The sequence below is a fragment of the Capra hircus genome, chromosome 18 (assembly GCF_001704415.2).
Source record: "Capra hircus breed San Clemente chromosome 18, ASM170441v1, whole genome shotgun sequence".
In the NCBI taxonomy this organism is placed as follows: domain Eukaryota; kingdom Metazoa; phylum Chordata; class Mammalia; order Artiodactyla; family Bovidae; genus Capra; species Capra hircus.
Genome location: NC_030825.1, coordinates 15210246 through 15229724, shown reverse-complemented (window position 1 = coordinate 15229724; position 19479 = coordinate 15210246). Strand labels below are relative to the sequence as shown.

At 56.5% G+C, this 19479-nt stretch overlaps 1 protein-coding gene across 1 annotated transcript; it reads left to right on the top strand.

Annotated features, from left to right (window-relative positions):
* Window positions 5474-14334, top strand: LOC102187794 (thyrotropin-releasing hormone receptor-like). The gene is given in 8 exon segments (XM_018063147.1): window positions 5474-5690; window positions 5693-5734; window positions 5737-5818; window positions 6712-7150; window positions 7278-7373; window positions 9309-9659; window positions 13707-13856; window positions 14221-14334. Coding segments are annotated over 8 exon segments (1491 nt in total).

Genomic DNA, 19479 nt, shown 5'->3' with positions numbered 1-19479 from the left:
AGAATACTGGAGTGGGTAGCCATTCCCTTCTCCAGAAGATCTTCCCGACCCATGGATCGAACCTGGGTCTCCCACCTTGCAGGCCGATTCTTCACTAACTGAGCCACCAGGGAACCCGCCAGGCCACCAACAGAGCTGGCGTGAACCCGCAGGCCCCACTGTGGTCCCATCCTGAAGACCAGTAGGCTGGGATGGCCAGGCTCTGGCAAGGCCCCAGGAACCCACCCGCCCATCTTCGGGGACACGTGGTCCTGAGCAGCCCCTTAGTCCGGTTGGTCCCCGGTGGATGCAGAGGACCCAGCACGGAGCTGACGTGTAGGGACCCGGCTCCTCTGCTGGTGCCACTGCGTTGAGAGCCCGAGGTCCCGGACAGCCTGCCCATCCTCTCTTCCGGACACCGAGTGTGTGAGCACCAGCCCTGGACAGCCCTGGCCCCAGATTTCACCACACTCAGAAGAGCATATGACAAGGAAACTGTAGTGTCAGCCATGCGCTGGGGGTGGCTGGCCCCCCGGCACCAGAGGATCAAGGCCTTTTAGCACCAACTGGCCTCATGTCTTTGTGCAAACTTCTATCTCTGCTTCCAGCTTTTTTTTTGCACAAACCTGATGTCACCCCCCAGGAGCACTTCCCACCCCACCCCTTCCTCACGAGTCTGGAGCCACCCACTCCTCTCTGTCAGATTTCAGCAGACCCCATCACCTAAGACCCAGGCATGCCTCTCAGATATTCACTGATAAACAGACAACATGGCCACCGGCCAGCCAGAAGGGCCTCTGATGTAGGGCCACACATTTACTCTTTGGATCCTGGGCTGCGGGGACGTCTAGACGGTTCCAGCAGGTGTCAGCACAGCCAGGTGGAGGGCCTTGGGTATTGACAGAGGGTAGCTGAGGGGCCATGTTAATATGTTAATGCCAGTCAGATATGTGGTGTTTCTTCGGGGTCTCAGGAGCACCGCAAGATGTGCTATTTGTGACATCCTGAGCCTGGAACCCCTCAGCTGGATGTTCACACCACTTGCTAAGCCCCTGAGTCCAAGGACTCGAGGCTGACATTTTAAGAAGTGTCACCTTCCTCCTGCACCCTGCTCTAGCCTTGGGACCAAATACAGGCAGGCAGCTCTTCACCCGGACATTTTGTCACTTTTTCTAACTACAGAATCACCCACCCTCATCCAGGCATTTCTGGAGTCACAGCACAGGCACAGTGGTGACCATCCACCCTGTGGTTGAGGACACCGACTTTGTAGAAGGAGAGATTTGGGCTCACACTTCAGCTCTGCCTTTGATCAGCTCTGTGGCTTTGAGCAGCCGACTTGCCTCTGTAAGGCTCTGCTTTCTTTTTCGGAAAACAACAACAAAGGAGTTGTCAGCATGAAGGGATAGTTGTGAAGGTTACACAAGATGCCTAGGGCCATGCCGCATGCCAAGCTCCTGGTGGACGGCAGCTATTAGACGCGAATACATTTTTCAAACAGGAGGGAACGCTTGCCTATTTGCAGCCTGCCCTCTAACTCAATGGAAAAGTGAAAGTGTTAGTCACTCACTTGTGTCCAACTCTTTGCGACCCCATAGAGTGTAGCCCACCAGGTTCCTCTTGTCCATGGGATTCTCCAGGCAATAATTCTGGTGTGGGTAGCCATTCCCTTCTCCAGGGGATCTTCCCAATCCAGGGATCGAACCTGGGTCTCCGGTATTGCAGGAGGATTCTTTACCATCTGAGCCACCCAGGAAGCCCCATTAACTCAATGGATCATGCGCCAATTAGTTTTTCTCTAAGGCATAAATTTTAACAGCTAGTTTTAATAACATCAGGTCCTTACCACTCTGGACATCTAAGTTGTCAGTGAGTTCTCTTACTGTGAACAAGAACTCTGTGACCACATTATACCTTCAGAAGCCACAGAGAGTTTCTGTGCTGCTGGGGAGGGGGTTGCTGGCTGCAGGACTCCTGGGACACACAGAGGGTATGGACACAGGAAACTGCAGAATGTGGTCTGTCCATAGGCAAGCTAATGGGTGAGCACTCAGGGCAAGTGAGGTACTTTCTACATAGGTGCTGGGTGGTGAGGCCTCTGCCTCTGCCTCTCTGGTGTCTTTCCTCTCCAAAAGAAGAGCTGGACCTTCACACCAGCGGACGGGAGGAGTGGTATAGAGAGAGGTCCCCGTGTGAGGCTGAAGGCAGATTCTAGTCCAGCCAGGTGATTTCAGCACCAGCCAGGAGGACAGCAGTCGAGAGCTCTCGTGGAAGGGAATTCCCTGGGAGGGCCAGTTTGGAGGAGGACTTGTGGGGTGGGCTGGGGGTGGTCCCAAGAAGAGGCAGGGAAATCCTCTGTCCACCACACACAGTGGAGCCCTCCGTGTGGCTTCCCAGCATTCCAGGAAGCCCCAGGGGGAGATGGAGTGCCCCCTCCGGGGCAGGGGGACATGCCATTTCTTCCACCGCCCTTTCCCAAAATGCATTCATCCAGGACTCACATACAGGAGAGTTCACAGCAGTGGCATCTGTGATCCCTCAAACTAGAAACGACACAGAAGTCCACCAACAGTCCACCCTGTGTGGACACGTTGCAGCCCAGTCCTACGGTGAAGAGTCATACAGCACAGGGGAATGGATGAGCCGGACAGTCACAGTCAGGCAGATGCCCACCTGCCAGAGTTGGTGGAATGAGCAGGACACAGTCCGCTGTACTGGTTGCAGAAAGCACCCGACGGCCACAGCAGAGGACAGTAATCAGGATGTAAGCCAGGGCAGGGGTGGGGCTGGCAGGGCGATGGTATTCACACGCCCGCTTTATTCATTTGACTGTCATTTTGTATTTTGAGCATGTTTATATGAGTATGTTACATTCCAAAGTCAAATGTTAAAAAAAAGAGAGATTAAGACACTTGGTGTCGTTGGACTTTGTGGGACGCAATTCAAGGGCCTGGCTCCTGGATGCTGGACCTGGTGACCAGGAATGTGCGCCCTTCCCAGGCTCCTCCTGGGTTCCTGGGGTGAGGGCTGCGACTCACAGCCTGTGGATGGGCCTGGGGATGAAATCTGCACTTTAAACGCCTCAGAGGAGCCAGGCCCCTGGCCGTTTGGGGGCCACAGCAGGATTCCTGTTCTCTGAGCCAGCTCAGGGGCCCCTTTGGGGTCTCTTCCTGAAAGCTAGCCAAGAGAAGGTGTGCCAGCCATGGGGAACACAGCAGCAGCCCCAGCCCAGCAGGAAGCCTGGGGTCCCTGCTCCCTGGAGCCCCCAGGCCCAGGCCCAGGCCCACTCCTTCACCTGAAACATTCATGCCCCAACCGCAGTCCCAGTCTGTCTGCAGGCACACGCTGTAGGAGGCACTCAATTCTGTACACCCTCCTCTCCAGATGGAAGTGGGGGGCCCCCCAGGGAGTAAAGGACTGGTCCACCCCCACCTTCCCCAGGTCTCTGCCTCATCCTGCGGGGCTCCAGAGGCTCAGCAGGCTAACGGGGTCCTTCCTAGCCTGGCCAGCCTGTGCTCTGGGGGGAAGCAGGGGTCCTGGGATTTCTTCTCAGGGGTCTCCCTGCTGGGGAAGCTGCATCAGCTGACTTCAGCCCTGCGAGGGGGGACCAGGGGGGACAAGGGGGGACGACAGGGGGCGGGAGAAGTTGGCAGGGCTGCGTGTGTGTCTGTGAGCACCGAGCACATCTGCGCAGCACGGCAGCCTGCAGAACAGAAGCCTGTGCCACTGGACCACAGTACCGTCTCCCCCTCCCTCTGTTCCCCTGGAGGAGGAGGAGGCGGGGGAAGGCCCCGAGGCTCCTTACCCAGTAAGTTCTCAGCGCTGCAAGTTTCTCCTGGGGGCTGCCTGGGCTGGCGGACAGTGGTCCCGGCTGCCCGCCTGGGGGAATGTTCTTTGGAGAAAGGCTTGTGTGCAGGGGAGGAAGAGACGGAGGTGGGGGACCCTGGGATGCCGAGGTGGCCGAGATGGGTGAGCCCCTGTCTCTGGGGGCAGGGGATCTTGCCCATGGGGAAGAGGGGCTTCTGGGAGAGCTCTGGGTTCTCCTCCACCCCCACTCCCCCAGACCCAGGGCTGCTGGCCTCTCCCAGCTGGAGGGAAATGCAGCCTTTGGGATCCTACCGGCCGCTGGGCTCCCAGGGCGAGATGGTCTCCTCCAGGTAAAGTGAAGGGAGGCTCATGTTCAGGAGGGCGAGGGGCTTGGGCGGTGGGGCTCCATGTGTGGGGTGTGGCTGCGGGCGCCCGGGGGCACAGGCACACGGCATTTTTTGTCTCCAAGCACCTGGGTGAATGAGCGTGGACATTGTGTGTCTGTAGTTGTAACACAGATGCCCGGGTTGTGGGCAAGCTGTGATGTGCATTTTTGTACCCACGTGTGCATTTGGGTCCCTTGTGTTGTTGGTACGTGTGTGTGCGAAGTTGAGTGTGAGTCTGTGTCCGCGCCAAAGTGGGTACACGCATGTGTGTTGGGCTGTGTCGGTGTGTGTTGTCGGATGCGCTGTGCAGGGGGATTTTGTTTCGTGTGTGTTGTGTGTGTCTTGCGTGTGTGCCTGGGTTTCTGTGTGCAAGGAGGGCTCCATTCTGGTCCTGGGTCGGTTGCTTGGCCATCAGGGGCCCAGACAGGACTCCGAGGGAGCTGGCGGGCGCCCTTCTGGCCAGTGACACCTGCGGGATTAAACGGTGGAGGAGTGGGTGGTGTGTGGTGTGCATGTGTAGGTGTGTTGTAGGGCTGTGTGGGCCCCAGGACTTCACCTGTAGGCCCGAGTCCCAGCCATGACGTCATTGCTCCATCACCCTGTGATGGGTGGAGGAGGGGAGGCTGACTGATGTTTCCAGAGCTGGGGGAGCAGAGCCCGTGTGCAGCCCCCAATGCCCTGGGGTGCCTGTCTCTTTCGTTCTGCACAGCCCCCTGGGATTGAGCTACTGTTAGGGTCTCCAGGTGTGGAGACTGAGGCCCAGGGGAATTAAAGCCTTAATGTTAACATTAGGAACAGACGTGGGACAGAGCCAGGCTCCAGGCCCAGAACTCTCTGTGTCTCCTGGTTTTGTGGGGATCTCACTGCACCCCTGAGGAGCAGTTTCACAGACGAGCTGGCCGGGGCTTAGAGATGCCTCGTGGCTTCCTAGTGAAAGGACTGCAGGCCGCCGAGCACCCAGGAGGCACTGAGTCGGGGTGCGACACGTGTCCTTCTGGGTTCAGTCTCCTCGCTGTCTCATGCCTTAAGCACGACCGTCTGTATTTATGGCCCAGGAGACTGAGGCTGGCAGAGCTGGCGACTCTCTGACTACATTTACAGCAGAGACTAGAAGGAGCGCCCCTGTTGTGTCCTTCTCTTGGCCAAGCAGTCACGTCCCGCGTGCTGGGTCCCCGTGTGTCCCCGGGGCCGGGCTCTCGGGAGAGGCAGGTGTTTGTCCAGTGGCACGAGGCACTAGCCAATGGCGTGGACACCTCCCGGAATCCCCCTGCCCCCCAGAGCCTGAGCAGCCACCATGGAGCATGGGAGCAGGCCAGGCTCCCAGTGAGGCTGTGCTGGGCCCTGCATACAAGGTGGTCTCCGTCTTCCTGGTGCTGCTCCTCGTGTGTGTGGTGGGCATCACAGGCAATGCCATGGTGGTCCTGGTGGTGCTGACCACCCGGGACATGCACAAGCCCACCAGCTGCTACATGGTCAGCCTGGCCCTGGCAGACCTCACCGTGCTGGTGGCTGCAGGGCTGACCATGTCTCTGAGAGCTTGGCTGGGCAGTGGGTGTATGGCCACGCAGCTGCCTGGGCGTCACCTATTTGCAGTATCTGGGCATCAATGCCTCCTCCTGCTCCATCTTGGCACTCACGGTGGAGAGGTATGTGCACCCCCAGTCCCCCCAGCAGGTCAGGACTTCCAGGCTGTGATCCTTGGTAAACTGAGGCTGCTCTCCTTTAATGAAGAGGGGTGCTGTGTGAGACCCTGGAGGAGCCTGGTGGAGCAGGGGCAGGAATCTGGAAGTGGGTTTCTCATCTCACCTCTGCTGCTGACTTGCTGCAGGATGCCAAGGCAACCTGGCACTCCTCGGGCACGGTGTTCCCCTTGGGGATGTGGGCACTGGACTGGACAGTCTCCTGGGCCCGTTCCAGCTCTGAAGTTAACACCTGAGAGGCAGTTCAGTGTCTCAGGATGTAAATGCTGAAGCCTGCTGACTGGGTTCAGTATCAGCTCTGCTTCTTCCCAGCTGTGTGGCCTTTGGCATATTGGCTCAGAGACTCAGTGTCTTGTCCAGGGCCACCCAGACTGGGGACAGAACCGAGGCCTCTGACTTGCATACGCTGGCCCAGTTCTGCCTCTTGCCCGCTGTGCCATCTGGGGTCACAGTGTCCTTGGCTCCTTAGCCCAAGACCTTTGGTGGTGGGCAGTAGGAAGCCTGCCAGAACTTGCACAGAGATCAAGGTCTTTGCAGGAGCACCTCTACCTCGTGGGCCTGGCCGAACCTTAAGGGGCTGTGTGTTCTGACTCGGGCCCACTCTCCCCTCTTGAGACTGGCGCCTTGCTCTGCCAGCCCCCGAGGCTGCCTCAACGTGGCCACTCCGCTCCCCAGATCTCCACAGCCTCGCAGGTCCACAGTGAAAGGGCCGGTTAAACCATCACATCACATTTGGTTCCTCGTCGGGGAATCTGATTGGCCAAGTGCGTCAGGTGTCCCAGTGCAGCCCAATAGCCCAGGAGGGCAGGTGGGTCACAGGACCGCCCTGTGGCCTGCAGGTACAGCGCCATCTGCAACCCGATGCGGGCACAGACCATGTGCACCATGGCACTGGCCAAGCGAGTCGCGGTGGGCGTCTGGGGGACCACGTCCATGTACTGCCTGCTCTGGTTCTTCCTGGTGGACCTGGATGCTGGCGGGTGCCGGGGCCTGCAGTGCAGCTACTGGGTGGCCCGCAGCCTGTACCTGCCCATCTACCTGCTGGACTTCACAGTCTTCTTCCTCACACTCTTACTGGCAGCCACAGTGCTCTATGGACTTATCGCAAGGATCTTATTCCAGAGCGCCCTGGAGCACCTGCCACAGCTTGGGGACCAGCGCAGGGACAGTGAGGCCCAGCCGGAGGCAAGAGCCCTGGGGAGACGGCCCTGTGACCCAGGCAGGGGTGTGGGGGCCAGCTGCTGCGAGGCCAGAGGCTTCCCTTCATCCAGGAAGCAGGTACGAGGTCTCCCGAGGCTGGGGGTGGGTGGGGGCGGTTTGCACAGAGACAGGGCGTTTCGGCAAAGGGGTGAATGGATGGGGCAGGGGGTCTGGGTCCACACCTGTTCACCCACTCACTCAGCAGGTGTCTCTGGGCACCGATTGTGTGCCCGGTGAGGTTCTAGGTGCTGGAAGCTGGGGTGAACAGAACAAGATAAACATCCTGCCTTTGGGGCTCATGGTAAGACAAGTAAACACTTGTTCTGCAGAATACTGCCCAGAAGAGAGGGAGTTTAGGGGAAAGTTCGAAAAGGCCTCGCTGAGGTGACAACTGAGTTAAGATCTGAGATTGGCAGCAGGGCAGACCAAGCAGATACCCAGGAAGTGGTCCAGGTGGGGAGAAACAGAGGGGGGGCCTGGTGCACGAATGGTCAGGAAGGATGGGGGGAGTGGGGTGGACACTCCGGGGGCCCTGGAAGCACTCAGCCCTGACTGGAGCAACTCTAGGGGTTCTGAGAGGAGGGACCACATCTCAGGGTTCAGGGGACCCATACACATTTGCAGCCCAAGACAGGCGTGTACAGGCTCCCACGTGTAACCATGATGGGCGCGTGGAGAGGCTGAGGCTGGGGGAGGGTTGAGCAAAGAGGGTCCCTGTGGATGAGCAGCTGAGAAGTGAGATGGGGAGAAACAGAGGGGAGACAGAGAGACTGAGGGAGAGGGAGGCAGAGGGACAGATACAGAGAGGGGGAGACAGCAGGAGAGAGAGAGAGGGAGGGACTGGGAAAGAGACAGGGACACAGAGACAGAGAGGGAGACACAGAGAGAGACAGACGAAAACAAACAGTGAGAGGGAGAGGCAGAGAGAGAGGAGAAACAGAGACACACACACACACACACACACACACACACACAGACAGGGAGAGACAGAGAGAAACGGAGAACCAGAGGCACTGAGCGGTCGAGGCCTGCTTGCACTCGGGCTTAGCATGGCCCCAGCACAAAGCTACGGACACACAGGCGTCACATTCCTGGGGCAAAAGAGTGATGACTTCATGGGGGCCCCTCACCCCCACCTCCCCGTAGAGCAGTTCCTGGAGGACACTGCAATTCTCCTGACACCACAAGCAGAGACGGAGGCTCAGAGGGGTGAAGGGGACTGGCCGAGGTCGCCCAGCTTAGGCTTGCTAGCCTCAGCACTCACACTCCCACATGCTGCCCCCCGCACTCTGGAGGCAGCAGCAGGCAGAGGCCGAGATAGAGCAGACGAGGGGACCCCCAAGACCTCCCCTCAGCTCTGGGGTCCCCAGGAAGTTCTCTGTGTGGCCAGGACATCTGCCCATTCCCCTCCCACCTACCCTCCTCCCTCCCAGAGATGCCGTGACCCTAGGCTGGCAGTGGGAATTTGGAGCCCAGCATGTCCCTTTCCTCAGCCCGCCTGGTGACTCACTCCTGAGCTGAAAGAACAGAATGGGGTGCAGAACGGGGACATGACTGTGGCTGGCGGGCCACCCAGGACAGTGGCGCACACAGACGGGCTGCAGGAGAAGCTGGCTCATGGCGTGCACACTGTGTGACCGCTCACTCTGAGCCTCTGCTTCCTCTTACTGTTTTTTTGTTTGCCTCGAGGCTTGTGGGATCTTAGCTCCCCAACCAGGGATTGAACCTGGGCCACGGCAGTGAAAGCCCCTGAGTTTTAATCACTGAACCGCTGGGAAATTCCCTTCCTCTTCCTCCAGGTGGAGGTGATACCAGCACCACTGGGAGGCCGGCTGCAGGGAATGTAACCCGAGTGCCAGCAGCCACGGCGTCCACTTGGGCTTCCCTGCAGCACCCCCAGCAGATGCCTGAGGCGTCGCTCCGGGCATCCAGTCTTTATTTGCTGGGGGTCTGAAAGGTCTGGGGGCGGGGTGCACCAGGGGGCACAGGGCGGTGAGCATTTACCACCCGAGGCGGGGCTATTCCATCAGTGTGTCAACCAGCACAGCTTTGAATGCCGGCCCTGGGTGCCTGCATGGGAAACGTTTAGTGTAGAGCTCAGTGGGTACGCTGTAGTAATTTCAGTGGTGTCACAATTATGTTCTCATCACACGCGCAGCAAACACATCCTGAGGCAGGAGCCACGGCCTCAGCTTGGCTGCTGGCCCTGCTGGCCCCACGGTGTGAAGGGTGACAGCTGTCACCCACGCGGCCCTCCCGCCCGCGGGCCACCACGATGCTGGTGGTGGTCGTGCTGCTCTTTGCCGTCCTGTGGATACCCTACCAAACGCTGGTGCTGCTCAGCTCCTTTGTGGCCCAGCCCTTCCTGGACCCGTGGGTGCTCCTCTTCTGTCTCATCTGTGCGTGTGCCAACAGTGCCATCCACCCCATCATTTACAGCCTCATGTCCCAGAAGTTCCAGGCGGCCTTCCGGCGGCTGTGCCAATGCAGGGCAAAGGGACCACAGAGGCTCGCGGCCGGCCTCAGCACCGCCAGCTACAGTGTGGTCCGAGAGACCCCCCAGAAGGCGCAGACCCGCGGGAGCGAGGTCGCCGGGGCTCAGGCAGCTGGGGCCCCACTCCCACAGCAGGGGCCTGGATTCAGCACTGTCTGCGGGCTGCCCTGCCCTGTCCAGCCCCTCCCGCCTCCTTCAGTTTGCTCCCCTGCTGGATCCTGTCTGCTGGTGGCTGGCAGGGCCAGGAGACGGGCAGACGCCCCTTTGCCAATGGCTCCCTGAGCCTCCCATCTCCTCCCCTGAGAGCTCTGTCTCTGGGCCACGATGCAAGAGTGGGGCTGTCTTGGGTCATGATCAGAGCAGAGTGCTGTGTTTTTCTGGCCACTGAGACATAAACAGGAAGCCTTCCTGTGCCCTCTTGCTCTGAGGCATCCAAGCTCTGCCCTTGAGGAGCCCGCTTTGCGGACCACTGCCCTCTACATCCAGGGATGGAGGGGAGTTCATGGCTTGGGACAACTAGGCCCCAGGCTTCCTCCTCTCAGGCTCCATCACTTTTCTGGGTGGAACACTGCAACCAAAGGCATAGACAATTCAGGGGCCAGAAAGAGCCCTTCATCGGGGAGCCGGATGGGTTTCTGCACCAGCTGGTGGGACCGTCGCCCTGCCCAGCTCTCAGAACCTCAGGCCTGTTTCCTCCCCACCAATTCCCTGCAGTTGCTCCATGTGGTGAGTGGTTTCAAGGGACGCAGATCAATGATAGTCACCTCTGCTTTGACGCCAAGAACCTGGAGCCTGGACTGAGGGCCATGTGTAGATGGTCAGGACCAAGGACCCTCACACCAGCCCTCAGGTCAAGGACCCTGGGGGTGGCCTCCCCTGTACCACGTGATTTGGCCTTGTACCTGCCCTGTACTACGTGATTTGGCCAGGACCTAGCCTGTTTACCTGCCGGAAGGTGGCAGCTAAGCTGGACAAACTGATGCCCAGCCTTCTGTTAGTGCACATAGCTGTCCACCTTGCTGATCCACCAATAAGGAGAGAGAGCTGGTGTGAGTGGGTGTGGCCATGGTCACATGACAGCCCTGGTCTGGATTACTGCAGCCCCAAGTGAGCCACTGCTGGGCTGCTCCCCCTCCCCACCCACCGCCGCCCAACCCTGCTATCCCCCCACACCCCCTGGTGGTCCTTACTGATGGTTGAGGGCTCCGGGCCCTGGGCCAGCCCACCATCTGCAGCCCTTTTACCCCAGCAATGGCCCTGTCAAGGGGGACCTCCAATTGTGTCGGTTTTAATGTATGAGGAAACTGAGGCCAGGGAGACTTTCAGGGGGTCACCTGTCCCCCATGGGTGAGTCACTGAGTTCCTGCCCACAAAGCTCAATAGGACAAAGGCACAGCATCTTGAACTCAGCCCCATTCCCTCTGAGATTATTTACCTTTTGGCCACTGTGATGCTCATTAAAGCAGATTTTCCATGGACATTTGTTTGGGAGGAGGTCAGTGTAAGAGGTGGCCTGAGTGTGACCTTCAGGATGGAAGGAAATGGGAGGGAGTACGTTGGGCAGGGAGAAAGGGCATCCTGAAAGCTGGGGCCATGGTGAGACTCTGTCCCCAGAAAGAGCCGAGGGACAGATGGGGGCTGATGAGAAGATGGGGCCTTGTTGGAGGAAGGGTGCCCTCTCGTTGACCTTGTGGCTGAGCGCCGAGACAGGGGCTGCCTGGGTGTGAGCATCTCCCATGGCTGCAGAGGGCCTGCTGGGTCAAGGTCTTGGTGCTGGTCCTGGCCTTTCTCCACACCCCATTTGTCACCCTGCACACCTGGGCGGGGATGCTCTGCCCTATCTAAGACAGGGCTCAGTGAGGGTACCTGTCACCAGAGTTCTGGCCTTACCACTGTACCAGTCTTGCTCTCTGAACTGCTCCCTTTCTGTCTGTTTTTCACTGACAGGGAGGTTAACTGTTTATTGTCCCCTACCCAGGACACACATAAAAGTCAGGAAATAAGTTAATTTAGGTACCTCACTTCCCTGCAGATGGGAAAAAGGAACTTGTGAAAGTCAAAGAGGACTTCACAAGGCTGCTGCCCCAACTCCCAGAGTGAGCTGTGCTCCTGGCTTTATTTGACATGAGGCTCTCTGGAGCTCTGTTGGGTGGTCCACAGGTCCCCAAACCTGGCATGCATCAGCCCCACCCTCTGAAGCCCCTCACTGGCTCCAATTTTTATTTCCCGGTTTTCAGAATAGCAGTTCCACCCCCAGAGAGTGTCAAAAAATAACAGAGCTGGGCTGGGGCCAGAGGTCTGCACACATGGAGTAGAGGGATCAGCTTGCTGGTGGGAGCAGTGCCCTGTCTGAGGAACAAAAGCCGAAAGCTCTGACAACCCACTCCACGCTAAGGGATGTGCCAGGTGGGGGCACCTGGGCAGCCGATAGTCCTAGCCCTTAGCTGTGATAGCGCCTGTGACAAGCAGCATCCCTATTTAAGGGGCCAGGACCAGCACTGTGCTCTGGATGGATTTCGCACCAGAGGGGCTAAAAGCAAAGACACTTTGGTGTGTGGACAAGGCACCAGTGGCTGTCTCCCAGCTAGGCCAGGAGGCTGCGGGGACACATGAGAAGCCGGGCCTGCTGTGGCTCAGAACTTGAGCTGTCCCGGACGATGCGGAGGTGCTGTCAGCCCGTGGGAACAGGTGCAGCAGTTGGAGGTGAGAGCATGCGCTTCCCTGGAACAGGCCCAGAAAACGAGGCCTGGAAAAGGGACTGTGCCAGGGTCCCAGGCCGGGTGTGCCACACAGAGCCCTCGGCGATTGGGACACCAGGTCTGTGCTATTCGGAGATGTCCCAAGACTCTGCTCTCTGCTGAGCCCATGTGGCCCTCGGGGTAAATGCCCAGGGGCTGCTGAGGGCATAGTTCTTGGGGCTGGCTCAGCTCCCTCTCCAGACCTGTGTGGACACCCACTCCCTCCCTCCAGCAGGGGCCGCTGTGGGCTCAGGGCAGTGCTGTGCTTCCCAGCTGGGCTGGGCCCAGGGAAATGGGCTCCCCTGGGAAATGCTGGAACAGCCAGGGTGTCTGGCTGGGGTCCCCTCTGAGCCTGTGTTCCCAGAAAATAGGGGCAGTTAAGAAGCTTCACAGGGGACTTTGCTAGCACCAGTGATTAGACTCTGAGCTGCTAGTGCTGGGGGTATGGATTTGATTCCTGGTTGGGGAAGATCCCATATGCCATGTGACATGGCCAAAAAAAACCCCAAAACAAGAAGCTGGACAAATCTCTTGTTTTTCGAAACATCTTGGGAGACAGTATGCTGCAAAGACTTCCCCGAATGATGTAGATGAAGTTGGTCCACCCTTCCTCAGCAACCCCATAAGACCCCTAGATACTTCCCGGGTTACTTGTCACCAGGCCAGACTTTGCTCCTCCAGCTCCTGGTTCTTTGTCTCAAGCTCAATAAGCTGAAATGGGACTCTTTGTTCCCCTGAAACTAGCAACAGAGAAAAACATTCTCTATTCAGCTGACTGAGAGTGCTCTTACGGCCAAACAGCTGGAGACCAACCATTTGTCACCTGGAGAGCACCCTGTCACCTGCAGACCATTCCTTTGATGCAAGACCACCCTGTCACCTGGAGACCACCTGCCTGTCACCTGGAGAGCACCCTGTCACCTGCAGACCATTCCTTTGACTCAAGACCACCCTGTCACCTGGAGACCACCCGCCTGTCACCTGCAGACCATTCATTTGACAGGAGACCACCCACCTGTCACCTGGAGACCACCTGCCTGTCACCTGGAGAACATGACCCTGTCACCTGGAGATCACCTGCCTGTCACCTGCAGAACACCCACCTGTCACCTGGAGAGCACCCTGTCACCTGCAGACCATTCCTTTGACACAAGACCACCCGCGTGTCACCTGGAGACCTCTCATCTGACTGGAGACCAGCACCCTGTCACCTGCAGGTCTGTCCCCCCGCGTCTACTCTCTGCATAGGAGCCGCGGCAGAGCCACCTGCCAGGGCCTCTGGCCCCCGGCCCCGGGAGCCCTCCCCTTGCCCTGGTTGGGGTTAGGCCGCCAGCAGAGGCTGGGCAGGTCCTGTGTCTCTCTGAGCCCCCAGCCCCGCCACTCCGCACTCGCGCCCCGCCAGCTGTCCTGGCAGGCCCCGCGCTCCCTGCGTCCGCCTGCGGGTCTCAGGCACCTCTCGGCCTGCACGGTGGCCGTCGGTGATCACAGGGCTGCTCGGAGCCAGCGGCTCTTAGGGGATGACCCAGGAACTCCTGAAGTCGCCATCGGGCAGGTAAGACACATATTTGCAGTTTCTTGAGCTTTGCGTGTGGACATGAAGGGCTCTTTGCAGTTTTTGAGGCCCCGCGGGTCATTCCAGTGGAGCGACCCCCATGTAGCTGAGGAGACACTGTTCTCAGCTTCAGAGCGGGCAGCTCACCCTTTGGGTGTTGCATCGTTGCAACCAGCCAGTCGGTGGCCCCCCAGCCCTCCCCCACGCCCCCCACCGAACTGGTAGGCCTGTGCAGACACAAGTGCCTTTCTGCTCCTTTAATTGCAGGCGGGGCAGGGCAGGAATAACGGGACTCCCCTCCCCTGCTGGGTTCCATGGGTGCAAAGTGTCAGCGCCTGCCTCCCACCGCTCACCCCCATCACAGATGCACAGCACTTTGTCCTCCTCCTACTCCAGACAGCTTCAGACCTGCCGCCCAAGGCGTCTGGAGCTGCCACTGGTCCTTCTGTGTGTCTTTGGGAGGCTCCTGTCCTCCTGAGCCTGCATCTCCCTCCTCCTCCTCCCTATGAGGTCAGGGCCTCTCAGGCTCTCCTGCCTCCACCTGACTGAGGAGCTGGGCCCCTGGCCTGGACCATAGGTGCCTGCTGGCTCTGCGCGAAAGGAGGAGAGATGGTGGTGGAGAATAGGGCCCAGGAGGGGTGGCCCCTCTGGGCCAGGCCGCTCTGCTCGGCCTGGGCTTCCAGGTGCTCTGTGCAGCTGGCCCAGCGAGGGTGCTGATGCCAGGACCCTGGCCCAGACGGGACGCGGTGACTGAGGAGAAGTTGTCTGGAGGTGTGGCAGTTGCCACACCTTGGTGCTGGGGGTGGCTGGGAGTGATGCCACCGAGGTGGTCCTCAGAGTGGGGGTGGGGTGCTGAGGCCTTGCTTAACCTTTAACCCCTCCTGTGGCTGAGCAGGGGTGGAGTGTGCCAGTTGGGATACTTGGAGCCTGGTTTGAGCGCTGCTCCTAGCAGAGGAGGGCCTGGGGTCAGCAGGAAAGGGGAGAGGTGTCTGTGGTCCACATGAGCCTCCCAGACTCCCTGAGGTGGCTCCCCAACTTAGAGCTTGGGGGAAGGGAGCCAGGGAGAAGTCAGGGAGGTGGGGGGTTAGGGGAGCTGTGCTCTGGTTAGAATAGCCTGGAGCCTGGGATACCAAGGCCCACCCCCCTCATCTTCAACTTGGAATGATCCTCACGCTGTCCCTGAGGGTAAAGGGGGTGAACTGTGCTTTGTCTGCCCTGGAGGGTGCCAACTGTGGGGACTCCACAGACCACTGTGGAAGGGTGCCAATTGTGGGGTTATCATTAGGCTTTGGGTGTATGGGGGGTGTTACCTGGGACTTGGCCATCTGAGAGCCCCAGTGGAGGGGCAGTGGGGAGGAGGGCCTTAATAGTGGCTGAGGGGGCAGAGAACAGAGAGCTGGGCTGTGTGGAGGGGGGGCCAGGGTCGAGAACAGATTTCTGTCCTGCTACAGACAGAAGTGCCTGGAGGGGCCTTGTATCAACTTCACTAAACCTCCAATTTCTTCTTTGGCAAAACAGCTCACCACCCCCCCGATCCGGGTGGAGGGATGGTGAGGGATTAATGCAGCAGTCCTCAAAGTGTGATGTGTGGAACCCTAAAGGTCTGCCATTTCGAAACCGCTCAGACAGTATTTGCCTTTGTTGTAAGGTGACCTTTGCTCTGGTGGCCTCGGCCTGGGATGTGCTCATGGTCACCCTGTCCCCACAGTTCACACTGAGACTGTTTTTGATAAGGCCGTGACAGATGCTAATTTAGTAAATCTCAGCTCTTGAATTCTGCCTTCTTAATGGTTTTGGTGATGAAATGGGAGGAGTGGGTGTGGCTGTGAACAGAGGTGTTCCATGGGGCCGAGTGTTCTCCAGGCCGTGACCAGGAGACCAGCTCAGGGGTCTGTGGTGGTGATAAAGTCCAGGCTCTCGCGTGAAAATTAGAATTTTGCACAGCTTGAGCTTTGCAAGGTGTGATGGCTTTCCTGATGGAACTGGCGGGGATGGGCGGAAAGCTGTATCCGTGTTTGATGTGTAATGAGGTGTGCCTCCAGTGAGCTGTCCCTTAGACTCCCTGATCTTAGATTTTCTTAATGGCCCAATGCAGGATGTTGAGATCATACCTGGGTAAAAGGAGCAACCCTTTCAAAGTGCATAAGAAGCCACTGGATTTTCCTGTAACAGGAGGAAGGGGTCAGGATGTGATAGAGTCCACCTGGAAGCTGGTCTTCAGGCCCTGCTACGTGATCTGACCAGGCTCTTTCCAGTCACATGTCTGTGTGGGTTAGATTTTCTTCGCCTACTTCGACCAAAATAATATACTGACCCAGGTGAGAATCCCACTGCCTGCTATTAAATAGCCAACAGTAAAGAGATTTGAGGGCTTCCCAGGTGACGCAGTGGCAAAGAATTCCCCTGCCAATATAGGAGACGCAGGAAACATGGTTTCGATCCCTGGGTCAGGAAGATCCCCCGGAGTAGGAAATGGCAACCCACTCCAGTATTCCTTTTTTTTCCTAAACTTTTTATTTTCTATTGCTGCTGCTGCTGCTGCTAAGTTGCTTCAGTCGTGTCCGACTCTGTGCGACCCCTAGACGACAACCCACCAGGCTCCTCAGTCCCTGGGATTCTCCAGGCAAGAACACTGGAGTGGGTTGCCATTTCTTTCTCCAATGCATGAAAGTGAAAAGTGAGAGTGAAGTCGCTCAGTCGAGCCGGACTCTTGAGGTACAGCCAATTAACAACATTGTGATAGCTTCATGTGAACAGTGAAGGGACTCAGCCATATATATACATGTATCCATTCTCCCCCAAACTCACCTCCCATCCTGGCTGCCACATAACATTGAGCAGAGTTCCATGTGCTATTCAGTAGGACCTTGTTGGTTATCCAGTTTAAGTATACAGCAGTGTGTACCTGTCCCTCCCAAACTCCCTAACTATCCCCTCCCCCCATCCTTCTCCCCAGCAACCATAAGCTTGTTTTTTGAGTCTCTTTATGTTTTGTAGGTCCATTTATATAATTTCTTTTCAGATTCCACACATAAGGAATGTCATATCATATTTCTCCTTCTCTGACTTCCTTCACTCAGTATGACAGTCTCCAGGTCCATCCATGTTGCTGCAGATGGCATTCTTTCATTCTTTTTAATGGGTCAGTAATATTCCAGTGCATATACGTACCATATCTTCTTTATCCCTCCCTCTGTTGATGGACATTTAGGTTGCTCCCATGTATTGGCTATCATAAACAGCTCTGCTCATGTTGGAGGGTCTCCTGTGGGAGCGTTGGGTTGGCAGGGGCTTACCGCACGGCAGTGGCAGCAGCAGTCTTGGAAGTCCCCCTTGGCCTAATTCCTCTTGGAGGTCACAATTAACCTTGCCATAGAGCCTGTAGACCCCAGGGCTGGGTGGTCTCAGGCCAAGCAACTAACAAGGAGGGAGAGCAACCCCACTCTAGTATCACCTGGAAAATTCCATGGACAGAGGAGCCTGCTGGGCTACAGTCGTTGGGGTCACAAAGAGCTGGACTTGACTGAGCGTGTGTACAGAGGTACTGACGTGACAGGAGATTTGAAAACACAATGTCCTTCTCTCTGAATCTTCTCCTTATTTAGGGAAATACTGTTTTTCATAAAAACATTATTTCTGTTGATATGTAACGGTTCAGTTAAGTTCTGTCGTTCAGTCATGTCTGCCTCTTTGTGACCCCATGGACTGCAGCACACCAGGCTTCTCTGTCCATCACCAACCCCCAGAACTTGCTCAAATTCATGTCCATCGAGTCAGTGATGCCATCCAACCATCTCACCCTCTGTCATCCCCTTCTCCTCCTACCTTCATTCTTTCCCAGCATCAGGGTCTTTTCCAATGAGTCAGTTCTTCATATCAGGTGGCTAAAGTATTGGAGCTTCAGCATCAGTCCTTCCAATGAATATTCAGGACTGATTTCCTTTAGGCTTGACAGGTTTGACCTCCTTGCAGTCCAAGGGATTCTCAAGAGTCTTCTCCAACACCACAGTTCAAAAGCATCAACTCTTCGGCGCTCAGCTTTCTCTGTGGTCTAACTCTCGCATCCATATATAACTACTAGAAAAACCATAGCTTTGACTAGACGGACCTTTATTGGCAAAATAACATTTCTGCTTTTTAATAATGCTATCTAGGTTTGTCATAGCTTTTCTTCCAAGGAGCAAGCATCTTTTAATTTCACGGCTGCAGTCACCGTTCACAGTGATTTTGGAGCCCCCCTGCCCAAATAAAGTCTCTCACTGTTTCCATCGTCTCCCCATCTATTTGGCACAGAGTGATGGGACCAGATGAAATGATCTTTGTTTTTTGAATGTTAAGTTTTGAGCCTACTTTTTCACACTCCTCTTTCACCTTCATCAAGAAGCTCTTTAGTTCTTCCCTTTCTACCATAATGGTCATGTCATCTGAATGTCTGAGGTTTTTGATGTTTCTCTTGGCAGTCTTGATTCCAGCTTGTACTTCCTCCAGCCTGGCATTTCTCATGATGTACTCTGCATATAAGTTAAATGAGCAGGGTGACCATATACAGCCTTGATGTACTTCTTTCCCAATTTGGAGCCAGACCATTGTTCCATGTCCAGTTCTAACTGTTGCTTCTTGACCTGCATACAGGTTTCTCGGGAGGCAGGTAAGGTGATCTGGTATTCCCATCTCGAAGAATTTGCCACAGTTTGGTGTGATGCACACAGTCAAAGGCCTTGGTGTAGTCAATAAAACAGAAGTAGATGTTTTAATTACTGTTATTTTTAGATAACATGAATATTTAAAAATTCTAAGGTGTGCCTAATCTGGTAAATACCTATAGATACAGCATACTGGATCAAAGCTCCTTGGGGTCCTCAGTAATTTAAGAATGTAAATGGGGTCCTGAAGTAAAGTTTTCAACTAGCTTAGGCAGTAGACGTGGATTAATGTTGATCTTGTGGTTTAGTTGCTACCTCATGTCCAACTCTTTTGCACTCCCATGGACTGGAGCCCGCCAGGCTCCTCTGTCCATGGGATTTCCAAGGCAAGAATACTGGAATGGGTTGCCATTTCCTTCTGCAGGGGATCTTCCCGACCCAGGTCTCCTGTATTGCAGGCGGATTCTTTACCACTGAGCCACCAGGGTAGTACCTGGCAGATCTGTTCTTGATAAATGGTTGTTTTCCTTCAGTTTACTTTTGGGTAAACTGAAGTTCCAAGAGGAAGGATTCACCTGTGACACAGGCAGGGCCAGGTGCCTGCCCAGCTCCCAGCTGTGACGTTCCATCTGCCCACATGGCTCCCGTGCCTCCTCCCTCCTGCCCACTTCCCGCTGGTGACTCCTGAGCAGGGGGCAGCTTGGAGCCCTCAGAACCCGCCCCTCAGGAGGCCAGCATCAGTGAGCACCACGGAGGAGAGGGTCCCCTCTGGAACTGCTGAGATCCTTAGGGAAGAGGACTGCCTCTTCCCTAAGGATCACTCTCCAGGAGGTGGCTTCCAGCCTGCCTTTAAAGGACCTGCTCCCATGTCCCTGATCATAAAACCACTGCAGGTGTTTAGTTGCAAGCAGTGGGTGCTCACTGTGGAAAATATAAAGGTAGAAAAAAGTGAAAAGAGCTCCTTTTCATACACAAAATAC